This window comes from Grampus griseus, assembly GCF_964374135.1.
Source record: "Grampus griseus genome assembly, chromosome: 1".
Classification (NCBI taxonomy): domain Eukaryota; kingdom Metazoa; phylum Chordata; class Mammalia; order Artiodactyla; family Delphinidae; genus Grampus; species Grampus griseus.
Genome location: NC_139017.1, coordinates 172,000,379 through 172,018,583, shown reverse-complemented (window position 1 = coordinate 172,018,583; position 18,205 = coordinate 172,000,379). Strand labels below are relative to the sequence as shown.

Genomic DNA, 18,205 nt, shown 5'->3' with positions numbered 1-18,205 from the left:
CCAGCCAGGGCAGAGCAGATTGCGCTGGGGAAGTTGGAGGACAGGATGTCTTGCCGTGGTGCGCCCAGCTTGACTAGCCTTTGACTCTCATCTCCCACCCGGAGCCCTTTGTGAGGGCAGAGAGAACTTCTGGAGGCCGAAACTTCCCTTGCACATCCAAGGGAAGAATGTTCCCCAGACTGAGCCGTGTGTTCCTGGCTCTCCTGATGTTTCTTTAAGAGGACTCTGCGGGAGCCTGAAGACGTCAGGCGGGCCCTCCGGGCAGCAGGCAAGGAGAAAGGGAGCTAGGAACTCCATGGAATGCTCTTAGGGCAGGTGGGGCCGACACAGTAGCCTAGGCCAGGCCAGGGCTGTGGAATTGGGCTGCAATTCTGCACCCACCCCTGCGCTGACAGCTCTTAGGTCAGAAGGAGCCCCAGAGACATCCAGTGACAAGTTCACGTACTCCTTTTGGGATCCGTAAACAGCATACACGGCCAAACGAACAGCACTCGCCTCTTGGCGAGAGGGTCCTGTCGACATCTGCCTGTGGCCAAGGGGTTACCAAAAGAGGAGGGTGGACCGAAAAGCAGCGCGTTAAATGCCAAGCCCTTGAAAAAGGAGATTGAATTTCTCTGCCTGGAAATGTTTAACTTGAGTCAGCCGCCTCCCTTCCAGACCAGGCCAGCCTGGGTTGGAGGTCTGGTTTCCGCCCCGCCACTTCCCCCAAATTAGCTCTTTGCAGGTGTGCGTGCAGAGCAAATGCTCATTTGGAAGGAGATTTATAGGTTTCTGCAGAGACAGGAGCAGGAACAATTTCCTGGGCAGCGGGGTTATCCTGGGTTAATTTTCATGATTATGGAAAGGATCTTAGCTGAAGACTCTTGGGCCCTGCCTGCCCGTGGTCTCTGCTGAAATCCGTGCTGTCTGCTCACCTGCATGAGGGCCAGAGGGCCACTGTCCCCTCGTCCCCTGCCTCCTGCGTTTGGGCTTCACTGCCTGGGGTCTCCTGGCTGAAGAGTAACCGGGGCTTGCATGGGGATTCCTGGAATGTCGGCAGCTATCAGTAGCTAGCCTGATAGCTGTGCCGTCTGCCACCGGGGAAGGAGTGACGTCACGGGCCTGGCTGGCGAGCCACCTCAGTTCCAGAGGGACGGGACAGCAAGTCCACAGCACACGGGACTTTTTCTTGTTACAAGTCGAGTCCCAGTGCTGCCACCTGCTCCTGGTTAGGACACCTGCTGCTGGTTAGGACACCTGCTGCTGGTTAGGACACCTGCTTCTTCAATCGGCTTATTTTCTGCTGCTTGGCCCAACCGTGGAAGCAGTTCTGAAGCATCCACAAAGTGCGGGGTGTGTGTGTGTTTTGTGTACACCCGCACTGGGCCAGCCCTGTACACCCCGCCACGCGTATCTGTTCTCCTTCCCCTCAGACAGCCTCAGTGATCCACACTGTTTCAGGTGTGTCAGGAAAGATGTGTGTGAAAGGCCCAGATATTCCAGGTTTGAAGTTTGTGGACTGGGGAGAAGAAAGAAGAAAGATCTAGCAGTTCCGCCCACCAGAGTAGGGCAGGAGGAGGCTGGCTTATGAGAATAAAAGACAGTCGACCCTTGACCGACATGGGTTTGAACTGCTCGGGTCCACTTAGACGTGGATTATTTCAATAGTAAATATTACATGACTGCACCATCTGCGGGTAGTCAGATCCACCAGGATACGGAGGGCAGACTGTGAATTACACCCCAGTTTTCGACTGTGTGGACAGTGGGCGCCCCTGTCCCCTGAGTTGTTCACGGGTCAGCTGTCTATAGAACAACAAAAAGTCTCTGACCTGCCCCAGACCATTCACATCCAGGGTCACCGCTCTCATTCTGTTCGTTCCTTTATTCAAGCTGGACGCTTTGATTCCGCCGTGGCCGAGCCTAGAACCTGCTATTCTTTAGTTGGAGTCATTTTCTCTTGGGGTGCGGGGGAGGGGCGTGGAAGAAGACGGCGTCCAAGAAAAGCATGTTTGGTCTTGAAAGCACCTCTGGGCAGGGGAGCGCAGTCCTAGGAGAGCCTCAGCCTGCTCTAAGGGTTCCCCTGCCCCAAGCTCATGCCCTGGGCTCACCTCAGCTCTGTGGGCGCTTCTTGGGCTTAGCTCGTGGGTCAGGGCTCTTCTAGGTGCCATGGCACATGATACGCGGCTCCTGCCAGGAGCTGCTCCAGAAAGACCTAGAAGGATGCCGTTCTGTACAAGAGATTTCCTTGTCTGGGCTGACAGGGTCATTTGTATTCCTCCGAGGATGACAGCCTAGGCTCTGGTCACCATCAGTGGAAATTCTGCCTCGCCTCTCTGTCCTCCTACTTGTTTTTAAGACCAAGGGGCTGGGACACGGCTGTGTGTTCTGTCGAACTGGGGGTGAGCCGTGAACGCGTGCGCCAGTGTCGGGGGGGGGCAGTGTGGTGGTGGCGAGCCATGGGGTTTTTCCAACTTACATTTTTCGAATAGTTTTCTCCTCTGCACTCCCAAGAGGCCGTACGCGGAGTGCAGTAAGCGTTTGACCTTTGTGAAATGGTGGAGAGGGCCAGACAGACGGGGGAAACGTTTGGTGGCGAGCTGGCCGCAGCTCAAAGCAGGAATTCAAGCTGCATCTCTGCCTTTCTCAGCCCATACACAGGCGAAAGTGAGGGGGGCGGGCGGCAAAAGAGAGGGGGCTTCGTGCTTCCAGACTAGGATCTCGTGGGCCACTTCCTCAGCAACAAGCCCCCAGCTGCTGGGAGCCCCACTCGGGAGACCTCTCAGCAAGGAATGTTCTACCTGGAAGTTCAGGTCAGGTTTCCAGGAGAAGCCCCTGGGGATCCAGGGACAAGGCTGCTGGGCAGGGGCTGGTCTCAGAACCAGAGGCAGTGGCTCCTGGGAGGGGGAGGGGGAAGAACCCGCTGGCACATAGCGCTTGGCCTGTGCCAAGCACGGTTCTTTTATGGGTTCGGTCCGTGCGTGTGTCTATGTGGACTCTATGTGTGTAGTCACTCATTTCATCCTCACGACAACCCTGTAAGATGGGTACTGTTATTGCCCCATGTTACAGGTAAGGGAACTGTGGCAGAGAGAGGTTAGTAAGGGACTGGGACTCAAACCCAGACCAAGTCGCCCCCAAGGTGTTTCCGGCCACTTAGACCATGCTGCCTCTCAGCCCAGGTGTTCAACGAGCATCTGTCAAACCCGGAAGTCAGGTACGCAGCTTATGCGTTCAGGTTGCGTCTTCCCACGCGGGGAGAAGTTCTGTCCACAGATGTAGTAACTCAGGGACTTGAGTTTTCCCTGTTCATCCCACTGCTCTCCCTTCCCCCCCAAAAAACCCCATTTTCTGTGTCTTGATTATATATTTGGTTCATAGACAACACTGCTGAAACTCCCCAGGGGAAATAAGGTCATTTTTCTAATTGATTTTGTTCATTTTAAATCCTGAAAGTTGTACTCTGATGGGAGGAGGGACACAGTCGTGGGGCCCCCATTGGTCCTACTTTGAAGTCTCAGAACCGGTGACTGCAAAGGCCTCTGGAGACTAGATGGACCACTGCAGAAGCACGGGTGCCCCAGGCCCTTTGAACAGACTGAGGACCTAGGAGGACAGGAATGGACCAAACAGTCCAGAGAGGCAGGGGTGTACCCAGGAGTCTGCACAGGTGGGGTGGGAGGGGCTCGGGGGGGACCAAGGTAGGAGAAGTGGGCCCAGGCCTCGCACACCTTAGAATCCCTGGGTGAACTGGCAGAGGGGAGGAGCCATGCCTTGGGCCTTAGTTGACTGCCCCTTAATGAGGACAATAAAACCCACCATCGTAATCTTGCCAGGGGTTTGGGTGATAAACACAAGAGGAAGAGGTGAGAGCACTTTGAAGAAAAAGTTACAAGCACTGTATTCAGCTTAACAATATCAGCCGGAATGCAGGCAGCCTTCTGCGTATGAAGAGGCCGACTAGTTCCACGCCGGGCAGAAGGCCTCCCGCCGGCCTCGCTCGCTGGTGTGCCTCGTGTGCTTCCACTTGAGCTCTGTCTGTTAGGATTTGGGGTTGGGGGGCCCTGGGGCACAGGAAAGAAGAGCATCCTGAGAAGAGGTATCGCAGGGGGAGCCAGGCAGCCCTGGTGACCGTGGCCCTTGGGCAGGCCCTGAGTCTCTGCACATCAGTCTCATCTCTAACACGGGCATCGTGCCACCCTCCGAGGTTGCTGGGATGCGTGCCCAGCACGTAGAGCTTCCCCGGTTCCTGGGATGCCTAGCACGGCTCCTGGCCTTCCAGCTCTAGGTTGTTGAAGTACAGGCACGCCGGAGACCCAGTAGGGTTTCCTGTGACCCAGCCCACGTGGCCCGGCACTGCTGTTTCTCAGCCCAAGGTAATTTTTCAATTAACTCCATTGGCTAGAAACCGGGGCGCCCTTGGAGTGTGGGAAAACGTTCCAGGCCGGAAGGGGCCTCCCCTCTGCCCCCGCTGGCTTGGGGCTTGGCTTCAGAGGGAGGATCCAATTTCACATCAGGACACCAGGACGTGATCCCAGTGCCCCTCTGAAAAATCCCACATGGCGCCTTCTGGAAGCCCCTGTGGGCTCCGCGCTAGCGGCTGGCCTGTCCTCCTCCCCTGCCCCCTGCAGACTCCCCGACCCGGGTTCCGGTGGTGAGAGCCTCCAACGGTTTCATTGCTGACTTTATCGCTAAACAATTCAGAAAGGCGGCCCTGCCAGCTTTCATAAGTGAAGCATTTGAAGTATGCAAAGCATATTTTATTCTTTCCTGGAGCAGCTGCTCGGTTGGGCTGGAGAATAGTCAGGAGCGAGTTACATGGGTCCGTGGGCCGCCCTGCAGCTTGCAGGCTCCGCGGCCTTGGGCGCCTCCCACTGCAGGAGCCCAAGACGTCCTCTTCCCTCTCCGCCCCCTCCGTGGGGTCAGGCATCCTCTCGATGGCATCGGAACTGGCTGCCAACATCGGCCGAGGGCTCGCTCTGTGCCAGGCCCCTTCTTGTCACAGCAGCCCTGAGAGATGGATTCTATCATTACCTTCATGCCTCACATGAGGACACGGAAGTGATCTGCTGGGGTCCAACAGCTACTATAAAGGACAGAGGCAGGATTTGGTGCCGGAATCACTGCTCTTCGCCGTCACTGTTGTGGTTTTATAGGTGAGGAAGTTGAGGGATGTGGAGGTCGAGACGTAGCAGGAGACGCCCATTCTTAGTTCGCCTTCTGAAGCCACTTTTGAGACAGTGAGTCCTCCAGGTTTGCTGTTTGTCCAGGTTGCCACCTGGACTTGGTTTAAATTCTTCTGAAAGCCCGGATCTGTTCGAGATACAGATCTGAAGATGCGGGAATTTCAGGCTCGCCGCCCTCGTGTGCTGGCGATGCTAGGAGAGCCCCGGCTGGGCCCTGGTCGCCCACTTCCCTTCTCTGTGTAATTGTTTACATCTGCGGGGGCCTTCGGCATGTTGAACACGTTTCGAAGCATTTAACCCCTGAGTTGACTGATGCCCAAGAAAGGCTGAGCAGAATGTTCCAGCCAAAGCACGTTTCCAGTTTGCTTCCAGGTTATAGTGGCCAGTGGCCTAGCAGTCAGGGCTGTAGATTCCAGACACCTTCCTTTGGGCCTCAGTTTGGCCGTCTATACAATGGGGATATAAATGTCTTTCTTCCCCCCAGGCTTCTTAGGAAGGTAGCTCTCCTGCCGGGAGCCAGGCCTTGGAGAACCCGGTCTCTGACAAGTGGGACAGGCAGCTTCGGTCTGCTCTGTGCATTCTGGTAATGGGTGGAGAAGGAAATTGAGATGCAGGTGTTTTGCTGCTGACTCAGACTCGGGTGGGAAAGAAAGCAAGGTCTGGGCTGTCCCCCTGCAGTCGCAAGGCCTCGGTCAAGTTGCTTCCTCCTGGTTTGCAGTGAGCTTTGTGCTCGCCGCGTGGATGGGCTGCCGTGTCACAAGTTGGTGGGTGTAACCAGTGCTGGGCCTTCTTTCTTTTTCCTCTTTGTGTTTTGGTAATTTTTTTCCCCCGGAGGGTGGAGAAGAGGGAGGAGGGGTGGGAGGAGAGAGTCCTGCGTGGTGAGGGCGGAGAGGGAAACAGGCAGTGCTGCCAGTGGTCACTGTCCCTCTCCTGGATTTGTTCCTTCAGGAGCCAAGCCTTGGGGACGGGAGAAGCTTGTGGTGAGAGCCAAGGCTGGGGGACCCGGTTGTTTTCACCAGAGTTCGAAAAAAGGCCCAGTTCCAGCCCTGGCCCACTCTTTGTCCTGGAGTTTAGTTTGAGAAGTATGCACAGCATGGCATTTAGGGCTGGGCGCCTAGTCCAGTTAGGAACGTGAGCTTTGCAATCAGACAGACTTCTGAGTTGGGATCTGCTGTGCCACCGGGACCTGCTCTATAACCTTGAACAAGCCTGTCCACCTGTCCTGGTCTCCGTCTCTCCACCTCCGTTTGCATGTGCAAAATGGAGAGAATGCTAGCACTGCTCCCAGCAAGAGAATTCAGTGGTCCGAGGCTTAGGGCCAGGCACATAAGTCAGCACCCAAATGGGACCCAGAGCCCTCAGGCCGAGGAAGGCTGCGGGGTCAGTGCTCGCAGACCTCTTCGGGTGGGAGAAGAGGAGAAAGGCGGATTCGGGTAGGAAAAGTCTGGAAATGGCCTTGAGGCAGAGCTTGAAAATTTGTGCCTTCCAGGGTTTCAACCCAGGGGGACTGGTCACTGCAGTCAAAGAAAAGCTAGAATTAAAGCACACGTGGGAGTAGGTGCTCGCTGGTTCTGTGGAGGTGAATTCCATTGTCCGTTTTGCTTGTGCGGTTTCTGCAGGACAGTGATACAGCTTAGGGTGCTTAGCACATAGCAGGTGGCCTTTAAGTTTCTGGGGATGCTGGGTACCCAGAAAATGGTCCCTGACAGAAACCGTTTATCAGGATTCTTTTACAGTTGCAAGGGATAGAAAATGCAACTCAAACTGGCTTAAGAATGTGTTGGTTCACATAACTGAAAAATTCAGGAGTAGATCCTGGCTTCAGGTGTGGTGTGATCCAGGACAACAAGGATATTATCTGAATCCAGTCTTTGTCTTGTTGGCGATCCCTTCTTGGTGGCAGGATGGCCGCTACCACCTCCTGGCTCCATCCTCGCATCCATCATTAAAGAGGGTGGTTCCTGGTCCAGACTCTGACCCTGATTGGACTGATTTGTGTCATGTGCTTCCCCTCCTAAACCAATCACAGTGGCCAGGACAACTCAGCTCTCTGATGGGCCAGCCTGGGTCTTATCTCCACCTTTGAACCATGGGCTCTGGGAGTGGGTGGCTCCGCAGAGGGAAATGGAGGTGCTCTGTCTGAAAGACTGGAGGCATAGATGTCGGCTGAACCAAAAAGTCGGGGGGGGATAATGAAGAACTTTGAAAAGGTGGGATGAGCCAGCATCCCAGGGGAAGCAGTGGCTTTAAGGCTCAACTTGATAAGAGTGTTAAGATTCCTCTTTGCATCAAGAGGGTATCCCAGGACAGCTGCTGTCAGCCCATCCTACTCGAATGGGCCCCAGCTCGCTGCTTCTAAGTCCCAAGGGAAACTGTGTTCAGTGAGGGCCAGGGGAGGCAGCTGGCCCGGCCCTAAGGAGAGGCCAGCCCTTTCCTCTCCCATCACTCCTGCCCAGCAAGCAGATAGGAGCGGGCTCCTCAAGGCCCCCAAGGAGGCCTGGGCACCTGGCTTTGGGACCAAGCAGTCACAGCCTGTCCGGGACTCAGCCGCCCTTTCCACCCCAGACAGATGCTGTATTTGGGGGTGCACATTCCTTCTGGAGCCAGAATCACCCGCTGAGTGACTGTTGCAGACCCCCGAGGACCGTGGGGCTCCTACTGGCTGTCAGTGCATGGTGACATCAAGCCACACGCCCAGAAAGCCTGCCAGAGGCTGTCCTTTCCGGGCTTGGGGAGTGGTGGACACAGGAAGCGAGGACCTCCAGTGATAAAAGGGCACATTCTAGGAATCAGGCCAGGCCGCCCGCAGGGACCACGTTCCGTAGCGCAGATCCTCAGGTTGGGCTCTGCCTGAGACCTAGGGAGCTGCGTGCTGGAGGTTGGCGATGCCTTCACTTCCCCAGGCATCTCTGCTTTTGAACCTGAGACTGGCACCCTTCCAGGGCTGGTGCCTGGCACACGATTATTCCTGAGTCAGTGCTTGGCGAGGGATGGTCAAAGGACGCAGACCCCTTCCCGGAGAGGATTGGATTCCCGGGATGTGGAGCTGGGTGGGCACAGCTTCCCGTGGGAAAGGCGGCCCCCCCCAAGGTTGTGGAAGAGGATTAGCTTGGCAGTCGGGCCCAAAACGAGTCTGGCTGAAAGGTATGTTTATGGGACAGCTCTGCAGGAAAGACGGGTTAAACAGCACCTAAAAGAGAAAACAATTCCTGTGAAATATGAGAAAAAGACAAAGCCTGCATCACCTGGTACCTGCCAGGCCCTCCCCTACCCACCTGTAGTAAGAATTACCAGGCGGCTCTCCCAGGCCCTGGAGCAGCCTTGGAATTAATACTGCTGAGGAGTGCCTGGGCGTTGTTTGAGAATCTACCTGTGTTTGGTGAGTGCTGTATTGTGTCCCGTCACCCCCAAAGCTTTCAGTGTCAGGACCACATGACAAAGGCCCAGAGAACCCGGAAATCTCTAGCAAACCATAGACCCAGCTCTTGTCTGCCTGCCCCTGGCCCTGTTCCTGGCCTAGTGGGTGTGTCTCCACATACAGGGGGGATGGAGGGAGGGAGGGGAGAGTCTACATCCCCGGGAGAGCAGAGGTAGACCAAGAGGGCTGTTTTCAGCTCCCCACGCACAGACCAGGCTGGAGGGGAGCCTGGGCTGGGTGTGAGGGGACCAGACAAGCAGAAGGAAGTGATGTCAAGTCTTCCCTCCCCCATCTCAGAGGCCCGGCCCTGAGGCTGCTCTTCCCAGGCTACGGTTCCCAGATTTCTCTCTCCACAGACAAACCGTTACATTCAATCAAGTCCCACCTGGCTGGATGTCCCTGTGGAATTCCAGTCATTTACAGAGCCTTGAGGAACCTTCGGGGCTGAGTCTAGAACCGAGGGCTGCATTGCTGCCTCTGCTGCCGCTGCCCTGGGCTGTTTGAATCCAGCACTCCTGTCCCTCCTTGGCTGTTGGGTCAACTTAGCCAAGAGGTTCTGCGATCTCAGGCCTTCCAGGCTGGGGGAAGGATGCAAACAGTGGTATCTGTCCCAGGAGGGTTTGAGGGCCCCCTTGTAACTGCGGGCCCTGAGAGGACACATAGGCTTTGCCTGCCTTGTGGGGCAGCTGTACCGCAGGAGAAGAGGTCGAATAGAACTCAGTAGTGACCAGAAAAGACTCTGCAGCCAGACCACCCGGGTTTAACCACATGTTTTCTCCATGCCTCAGTTTCTTCTGTAAAGTGGGTGCATCACCTTGGGTTATTGCGAGGATTGAGAATTAATGGTGTGAGGATTTAGAACTGTTCTGGCATGCACGAGTGACTCAGAAAGTGTTACTGTTATCACCGTGATGATGATGAAGAATGAATTCAAGAACAGAGGGAATGCAACATAGGAATGCGGCTGCCTCTCTCTCTCCATGTGCTCCCCCCGCAGAAAGGCAGAACAGAGGAGGTGCCCTTAGGCCGCTGGTGAAGACCCTCACCCCCTCAGCCTGGGACGTGGGCTCTGCCAGCGACCCCCTCTCTGACTCTGCCCTTTCAGGACTCCCTTCCGCCATCAGGTACTGGCTTCCTTGGACACGAATACATCTGGTTCTGTTTAGTCTTTGGGCCTGGGAGCCCATCTCTTATGGGGATTTGATATGAATCATTGTACCTCAGTCTTAACATTTTAACCCTCCAAGAACCATCTGATTCCTAATTTTTAGAACAAGCATCATCCTAATGTTCTGAGACTACCACCTGGACCAGATTTGGCAGTGAGGACAGTAACGGCAGTCCCGGCAGCAGTGGTGGCTTTTGAGCGCTCCTGCCGGCTGCTGCTAGACCAGCCCATGGCGGAGGGCTGCACGACCCACAGGCTGACCTGGGTTCCGTCCCACACACCCCCAGCACCTCCGAGCTCAAGCGGGATCACTACAGCCCTGCGTGGGTGTCATGAGGATCCGGTGAGATGAAGCCTGTAGTCCAGTGGGTGGCATCCCGCACAAAGTCGGGGCTCAGAACATGGCAGTGCCGTCAGCCATCGTCTCTGCCAGAAAGGGTGTTTGGACCAGAAGCGAACCATGGCATCATTAAGCAGAGCGTCATGTCACCTGGAAGTGACCTCCATCCAGCCAGGGGCAGCGGGGCATGGTCCAATTTGTCTGCTACAGGGCAGGTATAGCTCAAGTGAACGGAGGTTGTCCACAGAGCCCGGGGTTGGACTCAGGCTCCCCTTTTCCTGAGGCCTGCTGGAGGGCAGGGGACCGGTGAGCTCGGTACCTGGATTTGGGGGGAAGATCTATAAAAGTGAGTGAATGGAAAGCCTGAACTATGTTACTGCTATATATGCATATGTGTGTATGTTTTTAGGTATAATTTCCTACAGCAAAGTGCACAGGTTTTAAGGGTACCATCTGGGTTCAGAGAGTTTTGACAGATGTGTGTTTCGCTGTTTATTACCCACGACAGGCAGCCAGGGACTGTCACTCCAGCCTGCCCTCCCTTCGGAGCCCCCTGTGCCCTTGGTCCTGCCTTTGCCCTGCAGACTGGGTGACTCAGCCTTCTCTGTCATTTAATCCACCCCTTCCGGGTTGGGAGGCCCACAAGTCTGGGCTCCCAGGTTCTTGGGGCCAAGGCCTCTCCTCGGAACATCGGGGAGGTTTGCCCTTTTCTATAATAATGATCTTGACAAGCTCCATATGACCCCCATTTAGAAGCTTCTGGAATGTTTCCACTTAGATGATTGCTTTGTTAAATGTTTACTACAGGCTTGGGAGACTGGTCTTGGCTCCAATTTCAGATAAACTCAGAGGTCACTTGTCCTAAGGTCAAATAGCCGGGAAGCGGGGGAGCCGGGACTGAGCCCCGGTGGCTGACCCAGACCAGCCTGGCCCACCTCCGCCCCACCCCGCACTCAGCGCCGTCCTTGTGTGGTGCCTGCCAGGAGCCCAGCACTGGGCTGGCGCTGGGCGTCGGGTGTGAGCAGAGCAGAGCCCCTGCTGGCTCCATGGCCACATCCTTCTCCAGTAGCTGCGTGGGAACGGTGCCCCGGGGGAGGGCCATGCACGGAGTGGCCGGCTCCCTGTGACCCACCTCCATGTGGGAGACAAAAGCAAGCCCATACCTGCTGGGGGGCACGCCTGCCTCCCCTGCCATCCATCAGGGCAAGCCTGCGGCGGCCCGTGGAGTTTGTGGCCCTGTCCCCCTGCAAGATAGTACAGTGAGGGACTTCCCTGGGGGTCCGGTGGCTCAGGGTCCGCACTCCCAATGCAGGGGCCCCAGGTCAGGGAACTAGATCCCACATGCAGCAACTAAGAGTTCATGTGCTGCAACTAAAGATCCCACGTGCCGCAACTAAGATCTGACGCAGACAAATAAATAAATAATAATAATAAAAAAAAGATAGTACAGTGCAAGAGTTTGGACTGGGGTGGGTGCCGGAGCTAGACCGCTCTGACTCTGCATGACATTGGTCAAGTCACCTAAATCCTGTGCCTCAACTTCCCCATCTGTTGAAGGGGGTGATGATAACAGGACCTACTTCATGAGGTTATTGTGAGGATTCACCAGTTATCGTTAAGGAGTGTAACAGACTTACCACAGAGCCTGGAGCACGTATCATGTGCTCCCGAAGTGTCAGCAAAGGAATCATTGTGATACACGGTGGTTACAGTATTATTGCTGTTCGGACCTTTGGCTTGGGAAGGCCAGACTCGTAAACCGGCGACTCACCGAGAGAGCTCCGAGCCTCTCGCTGCCTGTTCACGCATCCCGTTCTTGGACGGTGCCCCACAGTCACAGAGAGTGTTTTTCTTTGTCTTCTTGCTCTCCCGCCCCAGCCCTGTGAGCTCACAAAAATTAAGCCAGGAAAGGACTTGTCGCAAAACTGGGGGCTCTTGCCCAGGGCCGGGAGCGGTCACCTCCCTCCTCTGCTGTGTGGATTCCTCCACAGTCCCCACCTCCTCCTCCCACTGCCCAGAATTCACAGCTGAGGCGGCCGCAGGGCAGACCCCAGAGGTGCTGGCCCTCAGCAGCCACCTGAACTCGATCTCAGCCGGTAGCACGCGCTGCCGTGCTTGGTTCTGGAGAACTGGTAGATCAGCAGGGAAATCAAAGGCTCTCCTGTGCCAGATGGCCCTGCCCAGCTGGTGCCGCTCCAGGTCTCGAGACACAGGTGCAGGGCTGAGCTGTGCTGCCAGGCCCCAGGCTCTGTTCTCTCCCCGTGGCATCATTTTTGCTCCCTGTGCGTGTTGCCTCCTTGTTACAACGTTGCTGCCACAGCTCTAACCACAAGTCCACTTTCCAGACAAGAAGGCACGGAGGAGGCAAAGCCCTTTTTTCTTAAAGGGCAGTCTTCCTCAGGGACTTTCGTCTACATCTCATCAGCCAGAACTGGGTCACACAGGCAACTCTAGCTGCAAGGGAGGCCAGGAAATGGCGTTTTAAAAATGGCGAGCACTCGCTGCTCTTACAAACAAAAGGAGATGTGCTGCAGAGGGGCAGGGTTAGGGTCTCCCCAGCTCCCTCTGTCACCTGTAGGTAAGCCACACCCCCTTGCCCTTGGGAAGAGGCCTCTGGGGGCTTCCACTGTGTGGCCTGCCTGCTCCCCCCAGGGCAGCATCGTTGGTAACTGCTGGCTTCCCTGGGGGTGGGAGAGCCGCTGTCTCCCAGGCAATGCTTACTTCCGGCTTCCATGGCCTGGAGCTCTGCCGGGTTTGTGACTTCTTTGGCACCAGGCCCTTTTACCACCACCGGCCCCCTGCCCTAAGGTCCGTGGTTGCCCAGCGTCGGCAGAAAGGTATGCAATTGATCTTTCCCTTTTGTGTCCCTGGGCCAGGGCCAGTGCGGTTCCTCCAGGAACATGGCTCCTTCCCCAGCCGCTCTCCCGCCTTTCGCACAAGGCTCCCTCCTGTCCGTGTGTCTGCGGCCCACGCTGCACCAGGTGCTTCACAAACCCCGCTTCTTCCCTTCCCCACCTCGTGCCCCTGAACGAGCACTGACCAGGAGCTCCGTGCCCCGACAGGGTGGTCTCTGTGCTTTTGACATGTGACGGGTGTGCCTGAGGAACTGAGTTGTTTGTTGTGACTAATTTACGCTTAAGTAGCCACGTGTGCTGGTGGCTGCCTCAGTGAGCAGTGCAGCTGTGGACCAGAGCAGGGACCCCTGTCCCGCCAAGGGGAGAAATGCACTATCGGTAGCATTCATCTAGATTCCTGAAGAGTGCATCCCTCTAAGGGCACTGATATTATGAAGGCCCAGAGAGGGATAGTGACTTGCCCAAGGTCACACAGCGAGGTAGCAATCCCTCTGAGACAGCAACCCAAGTCCTCCAACTTTCACTTCTTCATTGCTTCCGAGGAATGTGGTCGCTCCCCTCAGTGAGGGGAGGAGGAGTTGGGGGCACGAGGGCACACACAGCATTCTTCGTGCTTAGCACGTTTAAGTGTATTACCTGTGAGTCTCATTCCCATCACTCCCATTTCACAGGTGAGGCCCAGGGAGGGGAAGTGCCTGTGAATGGTCCTGAAGCCTGTACATGGGCTTCAGTCTTGTGAGGCTCTCTGTGATTGCGGTCCCAGGGCTGTCACCCCTCTCTGCCCCTGGAAGGGTCCAGGCTGTGCAAGGTCTAGTCCAGCCAGGGCAGGTGCAGTTAGTAAGCTTGGACAAGGCTCTCTCTTTTTGTGGAGTTGTTTTTCCAGCCTGGTCTCCTAAGACTTGGTTCCTGCAGGAGATGTACTTGGTATCCCGCCCTCCTGCTTCTTCAGAGCCTGACTCAAGGGGCGGGGCCTGGGTGTCAGGTACACCTATTAGCAACGTGAGCGCAGGAAAAATTTGCCTTTGCCACTGTTAGCTCAGGATAGGGGCACCCAGCCCCGTCTTGCTCTCGTCCAAGAGCAAGGGGCAGAGGAGGCTGTGCCAGGCTGCTCTGTGCCTTAACCTCCTTCCTCCTGTGAGATAATTTAGTGACACAGCCCTTTCTCATGATGGCCTCGTTTCATTGCAGTGGAAGTAGGGTTGCTGGATAAAACACAGCATGCCCAGTTACACTTGAATTTCATATAAACAACAAATCAGTTTTTAGCATAAGTATGTTCCATGCAATATTTAAGACATGCTTATACTAAAAATTATTTGTCGTCTATCTGAGATTCAAATTTAACTGTGCACCTGGGCTTTTTGGGTTTGTTTTGCTTCGCTTTGTTTTATTTTGCTAAATCTGGCAACCCTAAATGGGTGACATTGTCCCCAAGCAGTGTATGTGGCAACTGAGAGCCGGAAACATCATGGGGCTTGCTCAGGGTCGCGACAAGTCCCTGGCCAGGACTGGATTTGAAGCCAGGTCTCTTGGAATCCTCTGCCATTTGCATAGACAGCAAACAACCTCAGTGGCTTCCTCTGGGCAGTTTAAGGAAGCCGAGAAGTCATGCCCGTAAAATAAAATCAAACAGCCCTGGCTTCCACTTGCCTGGCAATGTAAATATAAACGGGGATGCTTAGCAGTCACTCACACCGTATCGTGAAATAACCGTTTGGTGGCAGTTGAGTGGGGACGGGCCCCGGCAGGATGGGTGACTGGGGAGAATTGATGAAGGAGGGTGTCTTGGTCCGTTTGGGGTTGCTAGAACAAAAGTAGCCAGTGGCTTATAAACAACAGAAATTTGTTTCTTAAAATTCTGAAGACTGGAAGTCCGAGAGCCAGGCATTGGCAGATTCCGTGTCTGGTGAGGACGCTCTTCCTGGTTAATAGACAGCCGTCTTTTCGCTGTGTCTTTTGCTCCACCCTCATGACCTCCCAAAGGCCTCACCTCCAGGTACCATCATCACATGGGGCACTAGGTTTCAACATAGGAATTTTATGGGGACACAGACATTCAGTCTGTGGCAGGAAGCAAGAATGAAAATTCCAGAGTCTTAAGGACTGCTAGAGACGGCGAGCCAGGGCTGGGGGCACAGAGTGGTGGTTGAGGTTAAGACCTTTTATGATCTGACCCTGTCGCACCTCCCCTGGCTTCCGTGCTCTTCCTCACCTGTTACTGGTCACGGGTTGCCCAGGGGCCTTTCCAGCCTTCTCGCCTTTGCTCGTACTGTCCCCGCTGCTCACTGCCCTGCCATCTTCCGAGGCCCATTTCAAATGTTCCTGTGCTCCAAGCACATGCCACACCTGCTTTGCATTATGCTTACCTGTGTGTGCTGCTTCTACTTGCTGGAGATTTCTCGGGGCCAAGGGTGTTCCCTTCTTTTTGAACACCCTGCGCCAGGCCTGTCTTATAGGCGACCTGCAAATGTTTGTCTGGAATGAGGGCAGGGGAGGGCCCCCCAATGCAAACCTCCTACTTTGCAGTTTTGCTAAGAGACCTGGGCAGTTCCCAGCCTGCACTTGAGTCTGTCCATGTCAGAGCAACCAGGAGGTCCCTTGCAGACAGCCTGCCTCCCCGGGGTGCAGGTTTAGGTTTCTGCAGGCCGTGTTCACTGTGGGGTTTGGGAGCACCGGCCCGAGGGGGGGACCTGTCTGGGACCTTCACCCAGGGGTCTCCAGTGCCTTCAGTGGCAACTGGCTTGGGGCAGGTGCCCATGAACTCTTGCTGGGTGGACGGATGGCTGGAGGAGATCGTTCGATTGTCGTGTGTCATCATATAGTGTTCAGGGCACTTGAGGCCCCTCAGCGAATGAGCTAGAGCAGAGCTACCAGGCCTGCTCTCGGGGAGCCGTGCCCACTGGGCACGCACACGGTACCGCGTGGGTGGGCCTCCCACATCAACGAGGGGTTTGGGGTGCGTTGTCCGAACTGCTGTCAGAGGTGGACCACGGGTGAGGGCCTCTTTAGGGCTCTTGAGGTGACAGTAGGGCTGAGACTGCCCGACAGGGAGGAACCTGTGAAGAAGGAAGGAAGCTCTTCCAGCGGCCCTGAGGCGGGACAAGTCTAGCCCCTTCCAGAACTGAAAGTCCCCCCGCAGGTGGCCTGAGGGAGGCCTCAGATGGGCTGATGGGGCGGGAAGCCAGGGAGGGTTTTCAGTGCAGGAGTGAGGTGGGACGCCCTGCACTTCAGGCTTTTGTGGGGAGGTTGGGTGGGGGCCAAGGGGCTGGGAGGGCAGGGCGGCCTTCCCTTGTGTGGGTGGCAGCTGGACCCAGGTGGCCGCAGAGGAGGCGGTTGAAGTAGACCAGAGAACAGGGGCTGGAGCCCGTGCCGCCCTTCCCCAGGCTTCTGGGGGCGGAGGGACCCCGGGTCCCCGAGGCCTCAGCTCTGCTCCCCGTGGCCTGCCCCCCACCCCAGACCTGGCTCTGCCTTCGTGTCCAGGCTCCCCAAGGAGTGCAGGTTGTAGCGCCTTAGAGAACGCCGGGCGCTGCTAAGAGGGTCAGGCGCCTGGGGAGACGCAGCCCCCGTCTCACCGGCACTGAGCGCTCGCCGTGTACGCTGAGCACATGCCCTGGACCAGGCTTCCTCCTGCGTCTCAACCCTGAGGGTTAGACCCATTTTATAGAAGGGGCGTGTGAGGCTTAGAGGGGAAGGGACTTGCTCGTGATCACACTCCTGGTCAGCGAGGGAGCCAGACCGGAGACCCGGGACCTCGAAAGCCGTGCCGCAGCCATGTCCTCTGACCCTCACAGGCGAGGACTGCATCCCCTGCTACCGTGGGAGCATGGGACAGGGTGGTGTCGGGGGGCGGCTGTGTCACTGGAAGAGCAGGGAAAAGGGTGTCGCAGGTGGAGGGCCCTGCAGGGGCAAAGGCCCTGAGGCTGGAAAGAGCTTGGCCTGTCGCACAGAGAGGGACCAGCGTGCAGGAGGGTGGGGAAAAGGGAGAGAGCGATGTGTGAGCTTATGATGGAAACCAAGACCAGCCGCTCCAGCGCCGGCTTCCGTGAGCATCTCAGAACCTCTTTTTTTTTTTTTTCTTTAACATCTTTATTGGAGTATAATTGCTTTACAATGGTGTGTTAGTTTCTGCTGTATAACAAGGCGAATCAGCTATACATACACATACATCCCCATATCTCCTCCCTCTTGCATCTCCCTCCCACCCTCCCTATCCCACCCTTCTAGGTGGTCACAAAGCTCTGAGCTATGCGGCTGCTTCCCACTAGCTACCTCTTTTACATTTGGTAGTGTATATATGTCCACGCCACTCTCTCACTTTGTCCCAGCTTACCCTTCCCCGTTCCCGTGTCCTCAAGTCCATTCTCTACGTCAGAAGCTCTTTTAGTCGGTCTCTGAGTGAGGTGAGCGTCTCGGCCTGGGTGTGCACTGTCCTGAGTAATACTGTCGCGTTGACTGTGCCCGGAGTCGACCAGGTCTGGGTTCACATCCCACCTCTGCTACCTACTCACTTTATGCCCTCGTGGAGTTTCTTAACCTCTCCGAGCCTTGACTTCCTAGTCTGTGAGATGGGGGTGAAGCATCCTGCCCCCGGAGGTTTTGGTAAAGCACGTAAAGCGTAACTGGGAGTGCTGCTGGCTTGGGACTGCAGTGCTGGCCCCTGAGAGCCCTAGAGAGTGTGGTGGGAGGCAGGGAGTCCCGCCAGGCGTGCTCTGCAGACTGTGGGCGGGGCCCAGGACTGGGGCGGGGCCTCCTTGCAATACGGTCGTTCGGGGGTTTTCCTACACATAGTAGGACAGGCCCTGAATGCAGAGCAAACAGGGAAAGCCAAAGCACCTTCAAACTGTCCCCAGAAAAGTGAGCGAGCGGGAGCCACTGTCCCCCGCTCTAACCGTGTGCCCTTCTCCCCTAGCACTGCTGCGGGAGGAAGTGTCCCGGCTCCAGGAGGAAGTCCACCTTCTCCGGCAGATGAAGGAGATGCTGATGAAGGACCTGGAGGAGTCGCAGGGCGGCAAGTCCTCCGAGGTCCTCGCGGCCACCGAGCTCAGGGTCCAGCTGGCCCAGAAGGGGCAGGAGCTAGCCAGAGCCAGAGAAGCGTTGCAGGGTGAGTGACAAGTGGGCGACAGCTCCCTCCCCTCCCTCGCCTGGGCCTCAGCTGGGGCCACAAGGACACCAGGAGCCAGGGTCCTGCCTCTGCAGGGGCAGTGACGTGGCCCCAGGAGCCTCCCGGCGCCCAGCCCCCAGCCCAGGCTGCCCCTTCCT

The 18,205-nt window shown here is 56.2% G+C and overlaps 1 protein-coding gene across 2 annotated transcripts in view; it reads left to right on the top strand.

The window, feature by feature from the left end:
• The window catches only part of KAZN (kazrin, periplakin interacting protein), a gene marked incomplete at both ends in the record, with an annotated part of 461,871 nt that overhangs the window by 320,189 nt on the left and 123,477 nt on the right, over positions 1–18,205 (top strand). For both annotated transcript variants that reach the window (XM_082672291.1, XM_082672292.1), the window contains one exon: positions 17,856–18,047. In XM_082672291.1, coding sequence (XP_082528417.1) covers positions 17,856–18,047 — 192 coding nt within the window. The remainder of the gene's footprint in view (positions 1–17,855; positions 18,048–18,205) is intronic.